The sequence below is a fragment of the Danio rerio genome, chromosome 25, assembly GCF_049306965.1.
Source record: "Danio rerio strain Tuebingen ecotype United States chromosome 25, GRCz12tu, whole genome shotgun sequence".
Classification (NCBI taxonomy): Eukaryota; Metazoa; Chordata; class Actinopteri; order Cypriniformes; family Danionidae; genus Danio; species Danio rerio.
Genome location: NC_133200.1, coordinates 4,239,802 through 4,255,665, shown reverse-complemented (window position 1 = coordinate 4,255,665; position 15,864 = coordinate 4,239,802). Strand labels below are relative to the sequence as shown.

The window sequence follows — 15,864 nt, the reverse complement described above, 5'->3', positions numbered from 1 at the left end:
AAATTAAATATTTTGACCAATTCAACATATTTGTGCCTACTGCCAAAACTATACCCATGAATATTTTGTGGTTTAGCTTTACATATTAACACAATGTATAAACAGCAACCTCATTTCCTCAAAATCCAATTGACCAAACTGAATCATATAACCAGGTTCACACGGAGCTGGTGATTTATAGATGTAGGAGCTAGACTTACCGCTGACGGAGCTGCTGCAGGTGGAGTTTCCCAGTCTGGCTTTCTTCTTCAGGAAAGAGCGCCGGGACGCCCTGCGAACAGCTTCCTGAGTCATGCTATGCCTGAGTCCGACAAGCGAGCGTCGCACCACCAGAGACCTGCGAGCTGATGTCTGAGAAGATCCCTGAGGAGTGTTCTGCAGCCCAGACGCAGCGATGGGGATTTTATTAGCAGATCTTCCAGGAGACTGACCGCTGTTCAGCAGCGACTCCGCACTCAGACGCTCCGAGGAGGGAATCTTCACAACAGCAGCAGACACCAGGAGCTGATCTTTATTGGATGTTGAATCCTCACAGGCTTGTTTCACTTCTGGAACTTCCTCCACTACTTCTTCCTCGGCTTTGGTGGCAGCTTTGTTGCGGGTGCTGCGTTTGATGGGTTCAGGTTCAGCTGGAGCGGCGGTTTTGTTGCGGCGTGTGCGACGAGCAGGTTCCTCGGTGAGGCTTTCTGAGCTGTCGTTCGGGACGTGCGGCGTAACGAGCTCAGAAATGGTGTTCAGGGTCAACTGGACTGAAGAGCGACGCAAGTTGCTGCGTTTACCCTTGGAGAAACTACAGCAACAAAGACGATGTAAAAAAAGATAACATTAAATAAAACTGATTAAAGCAATAAGTGTGTTATTTAAAATTATTTCGATAAACTGAAAGGCAAAAAAAATAAAAAGGATAAAAGCAAAACAATATTTTTTTCCAGCTAACTCTATCAAACCTCTTCAGCTGCTCCAGTATACAGCAGCAGGAGTGTTCTTCAATGACCTATAAGAGCACATGTCACTCCGCTGCTCATCCGTTTGCACTGGCTGCCAGTTGCTGCTCGCATCAAATTCAAAGCTCTGATGTTTGCTTACAAAGCGACTTCTGGCTTTGCTCCTTCTTATCTGCTCTCACTTCTGCAGATTTATGTGCCCTCCAGAAACTTGCGTTCTGTGAATGAACGTCGCCTCAACGATCCCAAAGAGGGAAGAAATCACTTTCCCAAACGCTCACATTCAATCTGCCCAGTTGTTGGAATAAACTCCCTAACTGCATCAGAACGGCAGAGTCACTTGCTGTTTTCAAGAAACGACTAAAAACTCAACTATTTAGTCTCCACTTCACTTCCTAATCTGCAATTGCCTCTCTGGATATACCACTAACTGTACTCAAAATAAAATAAATAAATAAATACATAAAAATAATAATAATAATACTTTCCTTCTTAGACTTTACAGACCTGAAACTTGCCTATAGCACTTATTCATTGTTGCTCTTATAGTTGTGTAAATTGCTTCCTTGTCCTCATTTGTAAGTCGCTTTGGATAAAAGCGTCGCTAAATGACTAAATGTAAATGTAAATATTATTATCAATTTTGTCTAAGTACACATTTGAGAACATCCTTGGAAAAATAAATGTATGACCTTGACATTTATGGCCAGACTATTAAATACAAACATTTAAAGTTATTTTACAGTGAATTAAAACAAAAATAATATGCATTTCACTACAAAAACAAAAGGTTTTTATGGTCCTAACCGCACAGAAAACAAACAACTCCCAATATACAGCATTTAAAATCTGAAGTACATATTACAAACAATAAAATCAGCTTTGAATGTTTTTGTCACATGCATACAAGCAGAAATATTAGGACATCAACAAATAAAACTCACCGTCTTTTGCTGCGAGACTCATTGAGCTCCATCGACACTCGTTTCCTGCGGTTTGACTTTTTCTGTGATGGAGTCTTAGGCATGAGTTCTGGCTCTGTACTGAAATCACTGTACAACAACACATTAACGCTTTAACCATATTGCTTATATCATTAACAGTAACAAAAATACATGTTGGTGTCTGCATAAAATTAAATGTACAAAAAGTGATAGAATGCGTTTGTGCAAAATAATGTCATTAAATGATTGTTTCTCTAAATCAGAGATGCTTAAACTTGGGCTTGCAGGCCAAAGTTGGCCCATGGTAACCTTTGAATTGGCCTGCCAGTGCCTTCCCATCTAAAAATGGTTACAAAAATGAACGTAACCTTTTACTTGTTTTATAGCTAAGCTACAAAAAGCTATCTGAAATTAAATGTTTCAATTTAAACGGTGTAAATTAATTACATTTAGTTTAAAATGTACATACGATGCATAGAGGACAATGCAGAGACTTATTATAACTTAAGAGTTAGAAAAAGTTATACTGCATTAGTTAATATAATTGAAAGTAATGTTTTTTTTTATTTTAAAAAAATATATTATGAAAGAAATAAAAAAATTACCAATGGCAACTTTTAATGTAAAATATATTTATATTTATTTGATGTTTGAAATCCCATTTTCGCCTTTGACTCTTGTTCAACATATGACAAGATGTAAAGGCGACAAATATATATATATATAAATACATATACATATATATATATCTTCGGCCATCAATGATATTTGGTTTTTGGCTCTTCATATAATAAAGTTTGGGCACTCCTTCTCTAAAGACATCTCATTATTTGGAATATCTGAATGGCCCTTTAGTGAGAATCATATACAGTTTCATACATTCATAATAACAGCTTAGTAGTGGTGCTTACCTAGAAAACATGCGATAAGCTTCCTGCTGGATTTCCTCCAGCCAAACCATGTGGACATTATCAATCTCATTGGTAAAATCCTGCAGTTTTCCATTAAAAACCTGCATGAGGGAGCGTGTGGCCTCAGGTAAGGAACTCATTGTGGCTCCCCTGGAAATACATGGTTAAATTATTAATTTTAACTATTGACTAACACAAAACAATGATGCAAGCAGAATAAACAACCAATACATTTTAGAAGAAACACATCAATTTGTATGCAACTGATGCACTGAACCCACTTTCACAATGCTGTCATTTCAGGATGTCACATTGAAAACACATTCAACATTAAACTAACTTCCTTTTCCGTTGTAGAGTTAAAACGAGCAACAAAAACCTAATGGATATAACGTTATGCGTTACTTTTGCATACGTTACTTATATGCGTTACTTTTGCATAAAATGACAAGACAATCAATCTGTCATGCAACAACAAAGAAAATAACAATTTAGACTGTTTCTTATGAAAATTCAGATGATTTTAGTGGCAGATATTAACGTTAGAGGTTATTTTAGAATTACAAATGATAAATACTAATCAATATTTAACACACGCTCATAGTTAAAGCATGAGATGTTTTCTTCGTTCATTTAGTTTGACCAAATAAACAAATATAAACACATTTAACTTATTTTAACGTTTCATTGAATAAATAAAATCAACATTTCAACAACATCAACCCAAAACAGACAGACGCAGATGAACAAGATTGAATATTATAACAACAAAGGACACTATTCTTCATCTTTTTTATCTAAGGTTTAGCATTAAAAAACAACATAAACACTCAACACCACATGCGATTATAGTACAGATGTGGCTTTTCAAGAATCGATAACGTTAGCAAGCTTGGCTAACGTAAAAAGCAGCATAATAAAACGTAACGTTAAATCGACATCTACCTCTTTAGCCTTTATTCACGATCGCGCTGCAAAAATAACAATCCGACGATCCGAAGTTACGATCCTTCCTTGTATTTTGTTTATAAACATTAGTCGCTAATTGAACATTAGTAGCTGGTTTCTCTCTTCGACTAGGCTGCCTCTTGTTTTCTAGGCACCCGCTCAAAACGGTTTAAATAGTTTTAAATTCTGCTTTGACGAATAATAAGCTACGAACGGTCGCTTCAGTGAATCCTTGAGTGTGATTGGACAGTACTGCTGTCCGTCAAGACAGATTTACCCAATCAGGTTTGAGGAAAAAGCAAGTTGTGTACTTATTGGAGGAAACGCATGTCTGTCATTGATTCAAACCGTCCAATGCACGATGGAAACCCTAAAGCTCCGCCTATTTAGTGACGTGTTGGTGTCCGACGTTCCGTGTGAATGCAGAGAAAAAAACAGCGAGTTCCGTGCTCGTAGAGTAGTCGAATTTGTGATATTAAACATACATTCAACACGTTAAATGTATTTAAATAATCCGTTCTGTTTTCTCAACTATTATTTATTTGGCATTTAATTTAAAATGAATTATTAGGATCAAAAATTAGCGTCATGCTGTTACCATAGTAACAGAAGCAGCTAGCTTGCTAGCGTCGCAAACGGCTCATCGTTTGAGCAGCATTTATGTGTCATACTCGATAACGGAGATCATTTAAACATATTTAATGTTTATTTATTTTTTTAAAACATCAGTGATAGACGCCCTGCAGCGAAACCACGATGTAGGTGAGTTTGCAAGCTCGTAATGTTATTCTGTTTAACTACCATTGCAGATTAACGTGTTGAGGTGATTGATCTGAGCATTGAGATTATGAGCTTTGCTTAACACACATAAATGTTGTATTTTCGTGTTATATTTGTCACATTTACCTCTTATGTAATACGCTGTATAGGAGACAAAGGCGAAAATTGGATTTCAAGCATCAAAGGAAAAAAATAAGCTTTAAAATGTTTTCATTTCGTACATTAGTAATGTTTCTGCTTAGTTTTATGTTTCACAGCTAAATAATATCACTATTTTACATGTTTTACAAAAGACATCGACTAAAATGTCATTCAGTGTAACTGTAACGTTACTTTAAATATCAAACATCTTGTCAGTCATTTATGAAGTATTAAAACACCTTTCTCAGTCAGATCTCAGTCCCTCACTAAGTCAGTTTAAAACTTTATATTTTGTATAATTTAAAGGTTTATAACCTATAAACCACTAGATTTCACCTATTTATTTAAACATTAAAATATCTGTAATGCTGAATTATGATCATATATCATTATTTCTCATTTTTAAAAAATGAGTTTAAACATTAAAACTTGAATGTAATATTTTTTTTTTGTATTTAAAATAACTTTTGTTACTTTAGTTTGCAGACATTGTGGTTAGACGTTTTCTGCTTTTTTTTAAAAAACTTATTTGAAATTATTTATTTCAGTTGGGATTGAAATATTTATTTCAAGGACCATGCTATGTCATGCAGTTTTTACAGTATCTTTGCACACACCATTATGAATAAGTACCCTGAAAATGACATGATATCACCACTTTTTATATGTTGATACATGTTGAGTTTATACTTTAATAAATATTTTAGATTAATATCTAGTTAAGGCGACACAGTGCCCCACTGTTTAGCACTGTTGCCTCACAGCAAGAAGGTCGCTGGTTCGAGTCCTAGCTGGGTCAGTTGGCATTTCTCTGTGGAGTTTGCATGTTCTCCCCGCGTTGGCGTGGGTTTCCTCCGAGTGCTCTGGTTTCCACCCACAGTCCAAACACATGCGCTATAGGGGAATTCATTCATTCATTCATTTTCTGCCGCTTTTCTGGGGCCGGGTCGCGGGGGTAGCAGTCTTAGGCGAGAACCCCAGACTTCCATCTCCCCAGACACTTCCTCCAGCTCCTCCGGGGGGATCTCGAGGCATTCCCAGGCCAGCCGAGAGACATAGTCTCTCCAGCGTGTCCTGGGTCTTCCCCCAGACCTCCTCCTGGTTGGACATGCCTGGAACACCTCCCTAGGTAGGCGTCCAGGAGGCATCCGAAACAGATGCCTGAGCCACCTCAGCTGACTTCTCTCGATGTGGAGCAGCAGCGGCTCTACTCCGAGCTCCCCCCGGGTGTCAGAGCTCCTAACCCTATCCATAAGAGTGCGCCCTGCCACCCTTCGAAGAAAACTCATTTCGGCCACTTGTATCCGAGATCTTGTCCCAAAATTCATGACCATAGGTGAGAGTAGGAACGTAGATTGACCGGTCGTCCTAACCTTCGACCACCACCCATCCCACAATGCATCGGTCCTAACGCCTCCCGCGGGAGGATGGTCCCAGGTCGCTCCTTTAGGCTAAGCCCAGTTGGGTTCCGTGGGAAAAAATCTAGCCACCAGGCGCTTGCATACGAGCCCCGACCCCAGGCCTGGCTCCAGGGTGGGGCCCCAGCTGCAAAATACCAGGCGACGTCACAGTCCTTGATGTCCTTGTACTCATCAGGGGTTTTTGAACTGCACTTTGTCTGTCCTGTCACCTAAGACCTGCTATCCTTGGCAGACCCTACCAGGGGCATTAGCCCCTGACAACATAGCTCTTAGGATCACTCAGACACTCAAACCCCTCCACCACGATAAGGTGGTGGTTTATGGAGGAGATAGGTGAATTGAATAAGCTTAATTGGATGTGAGAGTGTATGGGTGTTTTCCAGTACTGGGTTGCAGCTGGAAGGGCATCCACTGTGTAAAACATATGCTGCATGAGTTGGCGGTTCATTCCACTGTGGCGACCCCTGATGAATAAAGGGACCAAGCTGAAGGAAAATGAATGATAATCTAGTTAATCATAAATATAGAAATAAATAGCTTTTATTTGTGCAGTCTATTTAAACGAGCATAAGCAGCACAAGGACAGCAGGCTGAATGTGCACGCGACAGACTGACCTGTGCTTCTGTCATTATTAAATAACTCTAATCCTCTTTGCAGGATTTATTCTTAGAGAATGGGCGAGACATGCGAGGCGATCAGTACCTGAGCCTCAGGTGAACGACAGTCTGCGGATGGAGATGTGCCGTCAGCGACCATGAAGAAGATATTCAACTTTAAGAAGAAGAAGGGCTCCCCGAGCGCCTCTGAGACCGCGAGCGTACTGTCGGCCAGCTACGATGTCAAGGAGAAAGACCTCGGGAAGGTCCACAAAGCTGCGTTCAGCGGAGATGTGGTCAAACTCAGACAGCTGGCCAAAAAGAACGATTTAAACCAGCTGGATAAGGAAAACAGGTAATGGTGGATGTACAGTGTAAAAATGTCCAAGACACCAAATCTTTTTATGTGGCTTTTACTTATTTTAATAAGTAAATCAGGTATACCTAAGGCCAGGCGGAATCTGCAGACATTTTTTGCTCTTTCTGCTTTGAATTTTGGTAAAAATCTGCGGATTTATGCGGAATGATTTTGGGAGCATCATAACTAAAACCTTAATATATGAAATAAAAAGTAATACCTTTATAACTTGCATTTAATGTTTACAATGCAAATCCAATTAGATCCACATTATTTGGTAAAGTCTCTTATATAATATATCTACTAAAAGACAGGAAACATTACTTTACAAACTACATTGTTAATAATAAGTCATATAAATATTTCATATCTGTCAATAATATTACTGAAATGAATTTAAAAACTGAATAAATATGATTTTACACACATTTACACAAGCGATTAAACAGAACCAATGATGGGCTACAAATCTGCGGAATTCTGCGAGCACAGATTCTGTGTGGGCCTAGTTATACCTTAATATTTTTGATCAGTTTGATTAATGTAAATTCAGATGACTAAAAAGGTTAATTTGATTTAATTAAAATAAAATATTATTTAAATTATATTTTTTTTACAGTATGCTGAAGCGTTTTTAAAGTCTACTTGTGTTTGTATTGTGATCAAAAATCAGAATTTTACCAACCAACCATCAGATCTTGTGATGGAAAGTTTATGGCTCCAGGTGTCTTCTTAACTTCTTAAGCTTAAGGGTTCAACAATAGGGATTTGGCCAGTAGTTGCTTTATTTTTAACTTGCTTCAAATACAATGTTTTAGCCTATTCGCTGCTATCCATATAACATTATTTACATTAAGTCATTGCCATCACTAATGGGCGGGGCTTTCCCATTCTGATGACACGTACAAAGGGAGAATGTCAATCAAAGTGTTGCTGCAGACTGTGTTTCAGTTTTTATGAAGCGTGATTATAAATATTAAAATTAAAAAAATGCTTACCATTAAAAGCTGGTCATGCTTTTTATGATTACAAGTCACTTTTTATTTTTTGATTAAGAAAATAAAAAATATAAATAAAAAATTGATATGGACACCAAAATGGGATGTTCAGTCTTTATTCATATTAGCTAGACATAATTTTTCTTTTCGTGTGACATTTTTTACTATTAACTATTACTATTCTTTTTTTTTTTTAAATGCAGGATATTTCGATTGTGTGAATTGGGTGTTTTGAACTAGAATAGGGCTAAACCCTAATAAAAGCTAGCTAAAATAATGCTAATAATTAATAAAATATCTATAAATAAATGTTTGTTTAATGTTTTTCTTCAGAATAATGTTAACTTATAACTAGGCCCACACGGAATCTGCGCTCGCAGATTTTTGGCTCATCTTTGATTCTGTTTATTCACTTGTGTAAATGTGTGAACATTTAAATTTATTCAGTTTATAAATTAATTTCAGTAATATTATTGACTAATGTGAAAATATTTAAATGATTTATTTACAATAAAGTTTGTAAAGTAATAATTTCTCTCTTTTAGTAGATAAATGAGAGATTTGCTTTGTTTACCAAATAAAGTGTATCTAATTAATATTACTTTTTATTTAATATTTTAAGGTTTTAGTTATGATACTCCCAAAATCATTCCACAAAAATCTGCAGATTTTTACCAAAAATCTGCACAGAAATAGCAAAAAATGTCCGCAGATTCCGTCTGGCCCTACTTATAACTAAACCAGTAACAATATGAAATTTTATCACAATAGTTTTTTTTTTATTATATCATAAACATTTGTCTTCAGTGTCACACTTCCCTTCAGAAGTCATTTTAATATACTAATTATGTGCTCATTGTTAACAAAATTGTTGTGCTTTTTCATGTTTAGCTGTGCCTTTACTGTATGAGCACTGTGCTACGTCCGACAGATTGCACTATTATGTTTTTTCGTTTTCTTTTTCATTCTTTTATCACCTATTTTAACACATTTTAAATTGTTTTTATCTGTTTTTAATCATTTTTATTGTCTGCATTTTATGTCTTAAACTTATCTTTTTTATTCCTGTTTATGTGAAGCACTTTGAATTGCCACTGTGTATGAAATGTGCTATATAAATGAACTTGCCTTGCCTTTATGTGGAAACTCTGGAACATTTTGGTTTAACTGAAATTTGTTTTGAAACTTTCACTTTTGATGTGATTTAATTTCAAATATTGTCACTTAATGAAAGTATTAATGTCTCTTTTCCTGCAGAACTGCGCTGCATATCGCTTGTGCCTGTGGACACACGGACGTGGTACAGTACTTGGTGGAGAGCAAAGTGAAGCTCAACTTATGTGACAATCAGAACCGCTCCGCCTTAATGAAGGTAAACTCAGACTGTCCCTATGAAATGATGAAAATCATATTCAGTGCGCATGCAGCATAAATGAGTACACCCATCACAGATCTCTCTTTTACGTTCATATTTTCTGTAGGATGCTTTACAGTAATATATTTGTGCATATGCATTAGATTAGTCGGTACCAAAGCCAAAACTACAACAAATCTAACAAAAAAAAAACAGAAGAACAGAATCCAAAAGTTATTACACACAAATATAGTTTGAGAAAATAGATTAAATAAGATTTAAAGAAACAGTAAAAATCAAGAGAAACCCCAAAAAATTAATTTAAATGCATGATCTTTTTATTCCTTAAGATCTTAGGTGACCAAACTCATGTTTTAATGGACGTAAATGTTTAATAAAACTGTTTTCTTTAAATAAACCAAAAATGATTGGCTATATTTAGTGAGAAATGGATAAAATATTCATTTTCAAAAGGGGAATAATTATGCTGAGCACTGTAAATATGAACACATGCTGACTGGTCATGTTTATGTATGCATGTGTGTGTGTATGTATGTATGTGTGTGTGTGTCTCGCAGGCGGTTCAGTGTGAACAAGATCGCTCCGTCTCTTTGCTCCTGGAACACGAGGCCGATCCAAACCTGGTGGACATCAATGGAAACACAGCATTACACCTGTCTGCCCGCATCCCTTCTTTACCTGTAGCACTACAGCTCCTGGAGCACTCAGCTAACATCAACGCACAAAATAAGGTCTCTAGATTATTACAGTATTAACTAGGGTGCAACAACACAGACTTCTCATGGTTCGGTTTGGTTTTAGGTCAATATCCCCAGTGTTTACATTCTAAGGCGTAACCGTGTGCATGTTTATCAAGTCGTACAGATGGACATATTTATAATGCACAGAGCCAGTTCAAGAAGTAAATAAAGGAATAGGGGAAATACATTTTTTTTATTTTAATGCATAGCTAAAAAAAATGAAATTGAACCGTAGAGGACGTACCAAACAATTCAATATTAGAGTATTGTAACATCCCTAGTTTAAACCACACTAAACAGCCCTGCAAAAGATACAAAACTTCTCTACTGAATCACTAAATGGTAATTCAGTCAGAGGACAACATCTCAGACTTATCAAATAGCTTATGGCAGGAAGCACTTATAAACCAAAAATGATGGCCTTGCACGTTGAACGGAAAGATGGTTAATGCAATACACTTTTTACATATGTTGGGGTTTGATTGACAGGATGGCAACACTCCACTGATGCTGGCTTTGATGGAAAACCACGCAGACATGACAGAGCTTTTACTGAAAGAGGGAGCGGATGTTAATGTCAAGAACCAGGAGCAGCGGTATGAGCGATGCACTTTAATGGATTAGTTCACTGAAACAGAGTTATTTGCTCGTCATTGTTGTGTGCGTTTAAACAGATATACATGGAGAAGTCTTAGAGTCATTATTTGTAGTGGTGGAACAGATCACAAATCTCACAGTTCAGACCACATTATGGTTTTTTAGTCACTGATTGGACCATATTTTCGGATCAACCAAAAATGTGAGGAGACTAATGTAATTTGCTTTCCATTTATTACAACAACAGCACTGCAAGACACTTTTGGTTCTAAAAAGCAGAACTTATGGCCTGTAGTTTAATTAAAAATAATGTGAATAAATGATCAGCTGAATAAAAGTAAATGGTTAAATACTCAGTACTGTGAAAAGTTCACTGTTACTACTGTTGCTGATAACGCTACATGTATAAACATAATTTCTACAACCCATATTCATTTTAGTCTCATTTTCAATAAATGCTTCAGTTATTCACTCATAAAACTTAATGTTTCATTTCTAGATGTGTCATTTTCGTAGAATTACTCAGTGGCTTATTTTTGACGGCTGGTTGTCTCCACCTATTGGTTAAATAATGTAATTGCTGCATACAACTTTAATTTTTGAGCATCAAGTTAAATGCATATGATGGTGATTTTAGTCTTTACCATCAACATCAGTGGTTTTATTTAAACTATAAACAGTTATCCTAGTACTTCTGTGTTATTTGTTATTTGACTGTTTCTAAACTAAAGACTGAATCTCTTTCTTGATTTTTGCATTTTCAGATTTGAAGGATTAATAAACAAATAGAAATCACCATCATTTATATTTTATGTTGCGTGGGTGTTGAGATCCCGATCTTTTATTGATTAATCGTGTAGCTTACACTGAATGCATTAATAAAGGCTAAACAAGTAGTGACATAAAACACCTTTAATGAAACCCACCACATCCTGAATAACCCACTACAACTTCTTTCTTTATAAATATATTTTACAGGAAAGCCTAAATACTCTCATACATGTGATGTGAATGACACGTGAGGCGATCTCTCTGTGATCGTTATAAATTTAGGTTTAATCTACTAGTAAAAAAAATTATTAATCTGTGGGTCATGTGTGTTCCGAACTGTGGGTTGTGATCCGTATGAATCATGGATCAACCGTGATCCATTACACCCCTAATTATTAGTCAGTTTGTTGTTTTAGTGTCAGTACTGTTGTGTTTTTATGTCTGTATTTATTAATCAGTACCTCCAGGATTTGCTAGTTCATCCAGAATTTTTCAGGGATATATTTTTTTAATATTTGTAGCCTCAAAAAATGCCATTAATCTTAAGAAAAGTCATCATAAAAATTCATTATTTGAGGCTACAGATATTAAAAATAACATCCCTTAAAAATTCTGGATGGACTGATTATTATTTGGCATCCTTTATTTATATTTATATTAGTGCTGTCAAATGATTAATTACATGCAAAACAAAAGTTTGTTTTTACATAATGTGTGTGTGTACTCAATGTGTATAAATAATCATGTGTATATATGAATAAAACATATATATATATATATATATATACACACACACACACACACACACACACACACACACACACACACACACATATACATATACATATATGCATACATACATATATATATATATATATATATATATATACATATATAATACAAAATAATGACAAAACCAAATATTTATAAATAAATATATAATTTGTATTAGATAAAAAGATTCAATTTATAAATAATTAATAATCTTTTTTGTATGTTGCGTTTTTTTTTGTTTATTTTTTACAATTTATTAATTTATTTATTAAGAAACTAAATAAAATACACCTAATGAAATAAAATAATAGTAATAAAAATATTTTACAATAAAAAATACTAATAAAATATATATTATAACAATAAAAATAATAAAATTAATAAAAAGAAAAAATTTCAATGAATATAATATAGTTTTTGTATTTTTAGTTCTTGTTAACAGTATTAATAATACACGTTTTGTTCATTATTAAGGTCTGCGTTGATGATAGCAGCGTGCAATGGACAAATCAGCATGGTGCGTTTGCTCCTTCAGTATGATGCCGACATTACAGTAAAAGACGACAAGGGATGGTCATCTGATGATTATGCCGTCATGAATGGACACCACGCGTAAGGGCTTTTCTCTTTAGTCTGCATATAGTTCAAACTCACCATTTTACATTGAGTTGTTGTATTAACAGTGCATTTAGTGCTTATTTAAAGGGGACCTGTTATGCAAAAAATTCATAAGGGGTGTAAATCCACACTGCTTCCTTACAACTGGGATTACAGAATGTTAATATAATTTTTTCATAATCAGACTTGATAAAAACAGACTGCAGAAACACTTTGATTGACATTCTCCCTTTGTACGTGTCATCAGAGAGGGGAATCCCCGCCCACTAGTGACCATCTCTCCCTCATTAGCATAGGATGTCTTGCCTTTGAATCTGCCACTATGCTGCCTGACACAGGCATTTGTAGCTCCGCCCTTTTTTGAAAAGAGCACAATCTCATTTGAATTTAAAGCGACAGTCACCAAAACACCACAATTAGGATCAAAGCCTTTTTTGAGAGTTATAAAACATTATTGTGGTCTAGGGACATCATCAGAGACTTATTTTTACATCTTGGATAAAGGAACATAATAGATCCTCTTTAATATGATGCATTGTAGCACAGCATCGACAATGTTTTGTTGAAATAATGCAAACTCTGCAGATGTTTTCAGAATAGACAGCCCTGTTTTATTTTCTTGTCGGAGCTCATATCAGTGATTGTGTTCCAGATGTTCACATTTGATCATCGAGCATGGGACGAAGAAAAGAGCCCTCCAGTCACCCTCCCATTTTACCGCCAACAAAAAGAAGCGCACATCCGCGCTCGGCAGCCCTGGCGGACTCGGGGCTGGTTTGCCTTTAGGAGGGCCTGCTCTGGATAAAGATGGTATAATAAAGATGGTTTGCATAATTGAAGGATTTGTGTGTTTCCTGTTTATGTACGTCAGTATTTCTGCAGCACTGACTGCAGTGTTTTTGATTTTGTTACTCCACACTCATCTGTTGTAGCAGCAGGAAGCAGCTCCGTAGCAGCAGGGAAAGGTATTGATAACATGTGCCAACAGTAGATCAGACACGACATGTTTTACCATCTCAGAGTTTACAACACAATGCTGAATGGTAAATCATGCTGTGTCCTATCATAGAAGCTGTCCTACTTTGTGTGTTGTACACTTGCATACTAGGTTAAAACCTATTCACACCAAAAACTATAGCGGCCACTTTATTAGGTACACCTTACTAGTACCTGGTTGGGCCCCCTTTTGCCTTCAGATTCGCCTTATTCCTTCGTTGCATAGATTCAACAAGGTACTGGAAATATTCCACAGAGATTTTGGGTGCTGATAGCATCATGCTTTTGCTGCAGATTTGTCGGCTGCACATCCATGATGCGAATCTCCAGTTCCACCACATCCCAAAGCTGCTCTATTGGATTGAGATCTGGTGGCTGTGGAGGCCATCTGAGTATAGTGAACTCATTGTCATGTTCAATAAACCAGTCTGAGATGATTCGTGCTTTATTAGCGCATTATCTTGCTGGAAGTAGCCATTAGAAGATCGGTTCACTGTGGTCATTGAGTTACTGTTGTACTCTGACCTCTGGCATCAACAAGGCATTTGCGCCCACAGAACTGCCGCTCACTGGATATTTTCTCATTTCCAGACCATTCTCTGTAAACCCTAGAGATGGTTGTGCGTGAAAATCCCAGTAGATCAGCAGTTTCTGAAATACTCACCTGGCACCAACAACCATGCCTCGTTTAAAGCCACTTAAATCACCTTTCTTTCCCATTCTGATGCTCGGCTTGAACTGCAGCAGATTGTCTTGACCATGTCTACATGCCGAAATGCATTGTGCTGCTGCCATGTGATTGGCTGATTAGAATTTTCCATTAACGAGCAGTTGGACAGGTGTACCTAATAAATTGGCCGGTGAGTGTACATAGATGTATGAATGTGTAAATAATAGATATGAGGGAACCAAGGAGATAAGAACAAAAACATACTTTATCGGTGTGAATAGGTCCTTAGTAAATTGCAAGATGTTCATACTAGTATAGATTTTATTTGGCAGCAAGGGTCTATTTTGTCTTAAGTAAAGTTGGAAATGTCATTTACATTTCTCTTCTCAGATACAGAGGATAATTCCCACACAGACTCCATCAGCAGGTGAGACGTCAGACAGGAGTAGGGTATAGCAGATACATGTGATTAGTTTATCAAGCTCTAAATGTTCATTTGTAGGGCATCGAAAAGTGGTGCTGCTGATTCCTGGCCTTCATCAGATGAAGATGAGGAGTTAGATTTGAGCCCAAAGGTAACTGCTGTCAGTGGCAACCATTCTTAATAACATGTTATACTGATTTAAAACACTGTAATATTGTTTTTTCACTTTACAGAAACAAAAAGTGAACTTAAAGAAGCTCATAAGCTCCTCAAAAAGGGAAAAGATAGACGGTAAGTTGTAAATCTAAAGGCTTTGTGAAGTAAGTACTGTGGTTTTTCTGTCATTTTAAGCCCCATCCCTGTAGCAAAATCTGTTTAAGGAAACTTGAGGCCATCTTGGCAGCTTTTTAAAAGAAATGTGCTTTCTATAGGGCATGCAAATACTACACATAAAATATTTAAAACCACCATTTAAATCTGACACAAATTGTATAAAATTGTATTGCTTAAGCTCAAAATAGGCTAACAAATATTTTTATTCATGCTTAATTTTAGAGAATTCATACAGGGTAATGTCTCAGGCCACAGGTGTGAAACTCCTGGAGTTCCTGGAGAGCCGCGGCTCTGCACTATTTTAACATTAAATAAACATGCCTGATCAAACTAATTGAGTTCTTCAGGCTTGTTTGAAACCTGTAGGTATGTGTGTTGCATCAGGGTTGGAACTAAACTATGCAGGGCTGCGGCTCTACAGGATCTGAGCTTGACAACCCTGTCTTAGGCCAAGTCATGGTACATGGGTATTTTTGCATCTTTGTAAAAGAAATCTGTCTACCTGATAACACAAAAGCACACTG

At 36.4% G+C, this 15,864-nt stretch overlaps 2 protein-coding genes across 52 annotated transcripts in view; one reads left to right on the top strand and one right to left on the bottom strand.

The window, feature by feature from the left end:
- incenp (inner centromere protein) overlaps window positions 1-3,918 on the bottom strand; it is a 31,030-nt gene extending 27,112 nt beyond the window's left edge. For both annotated transcript variants that reach the window (XM_073942521.1, XM_073942522.1), the window contains exons 1-4: window positions 3,745-3,918; window positions 2,800-2,949; window positions 1,889-1,996; window positions 201-790 (exon numbers count right to left, since the gene is read on the bottom strand). In XM_073942521.1, coding sequence (XP_073798622.1) covers window positions 201-790; window positions 1,889-1,996; window positions 2,800-2,939 — 838 coding nt within the window. In that variant the 5' untranslated portion in view covers window positions 2,940-2,949; window positions 3,745-3,918. The remainder of the gene's footprint in view (window positions 1-200; window positions 791-1,888; window positions 1,997-2,799; window positions 2,950-3,744) is intronic.
- A 253-nt stretch (window positions 3,919-4,171) lies between these two features.
- The window catches only part of si:ch211-272n13.3, a 76,287-nt gene continuing 64,594 nt past the window's right edge, over window positions 4,172-15,864 (top strand). For 22 of the 50 annotated variants that reach the window (XR_012400036.1, XR_012400034.1, XR_012400033.1 and 19 more), the window contains exons 1-11: window positions 4,172-4,509; window positions 6,748-7,041; window positions 9,300-9,414; window positions 9,975-10,148; window positions 10,647-10,753; window positions 12,774-12,911; window positions 13,570-13,727; window positions 13,850-13,882; window positions 14,974-15,010; window positions 15,086-15,158; window positions 15,241-15,298. Coding sequence is in view for 34 of the 50 variants with exons in the window: in XM_073942470.1 (XP_073798571.1) it covers window positions 6,845-7,041; window positions 9,300-9,414; window positions 9,975-10,148; window positions 10,647-10,753; window positions 12,774-12,911; window positions 13,570-13,727; window positions 13,850-13,882; window positions 14,974-15,010; window positions 15,086-15,158; window positions 15,241-15,298 (1,090 nt within the window). In the remaining 16 variants the exon portion in view is untranslated. Of the gene's footprint in view, window positions 4,510-6,747; window positions 7,042-9,299; window positions 9,415-9,974; window positions 10,149-10,646; window positions 10,754-12,773; window positions 12,912-13,569; window positions 13,728-13,849; window positions 13,883-14,973; window positions 15,011-15,085; window positions 15,159-15,240; window positions 15,299-15,864 lie in introns of those variants that run through there. The other 28 variants (XR_012400050.1, XR_012400048.1, XR_012400047.1 and 25 more) reach the window with 4 other exon arrangements.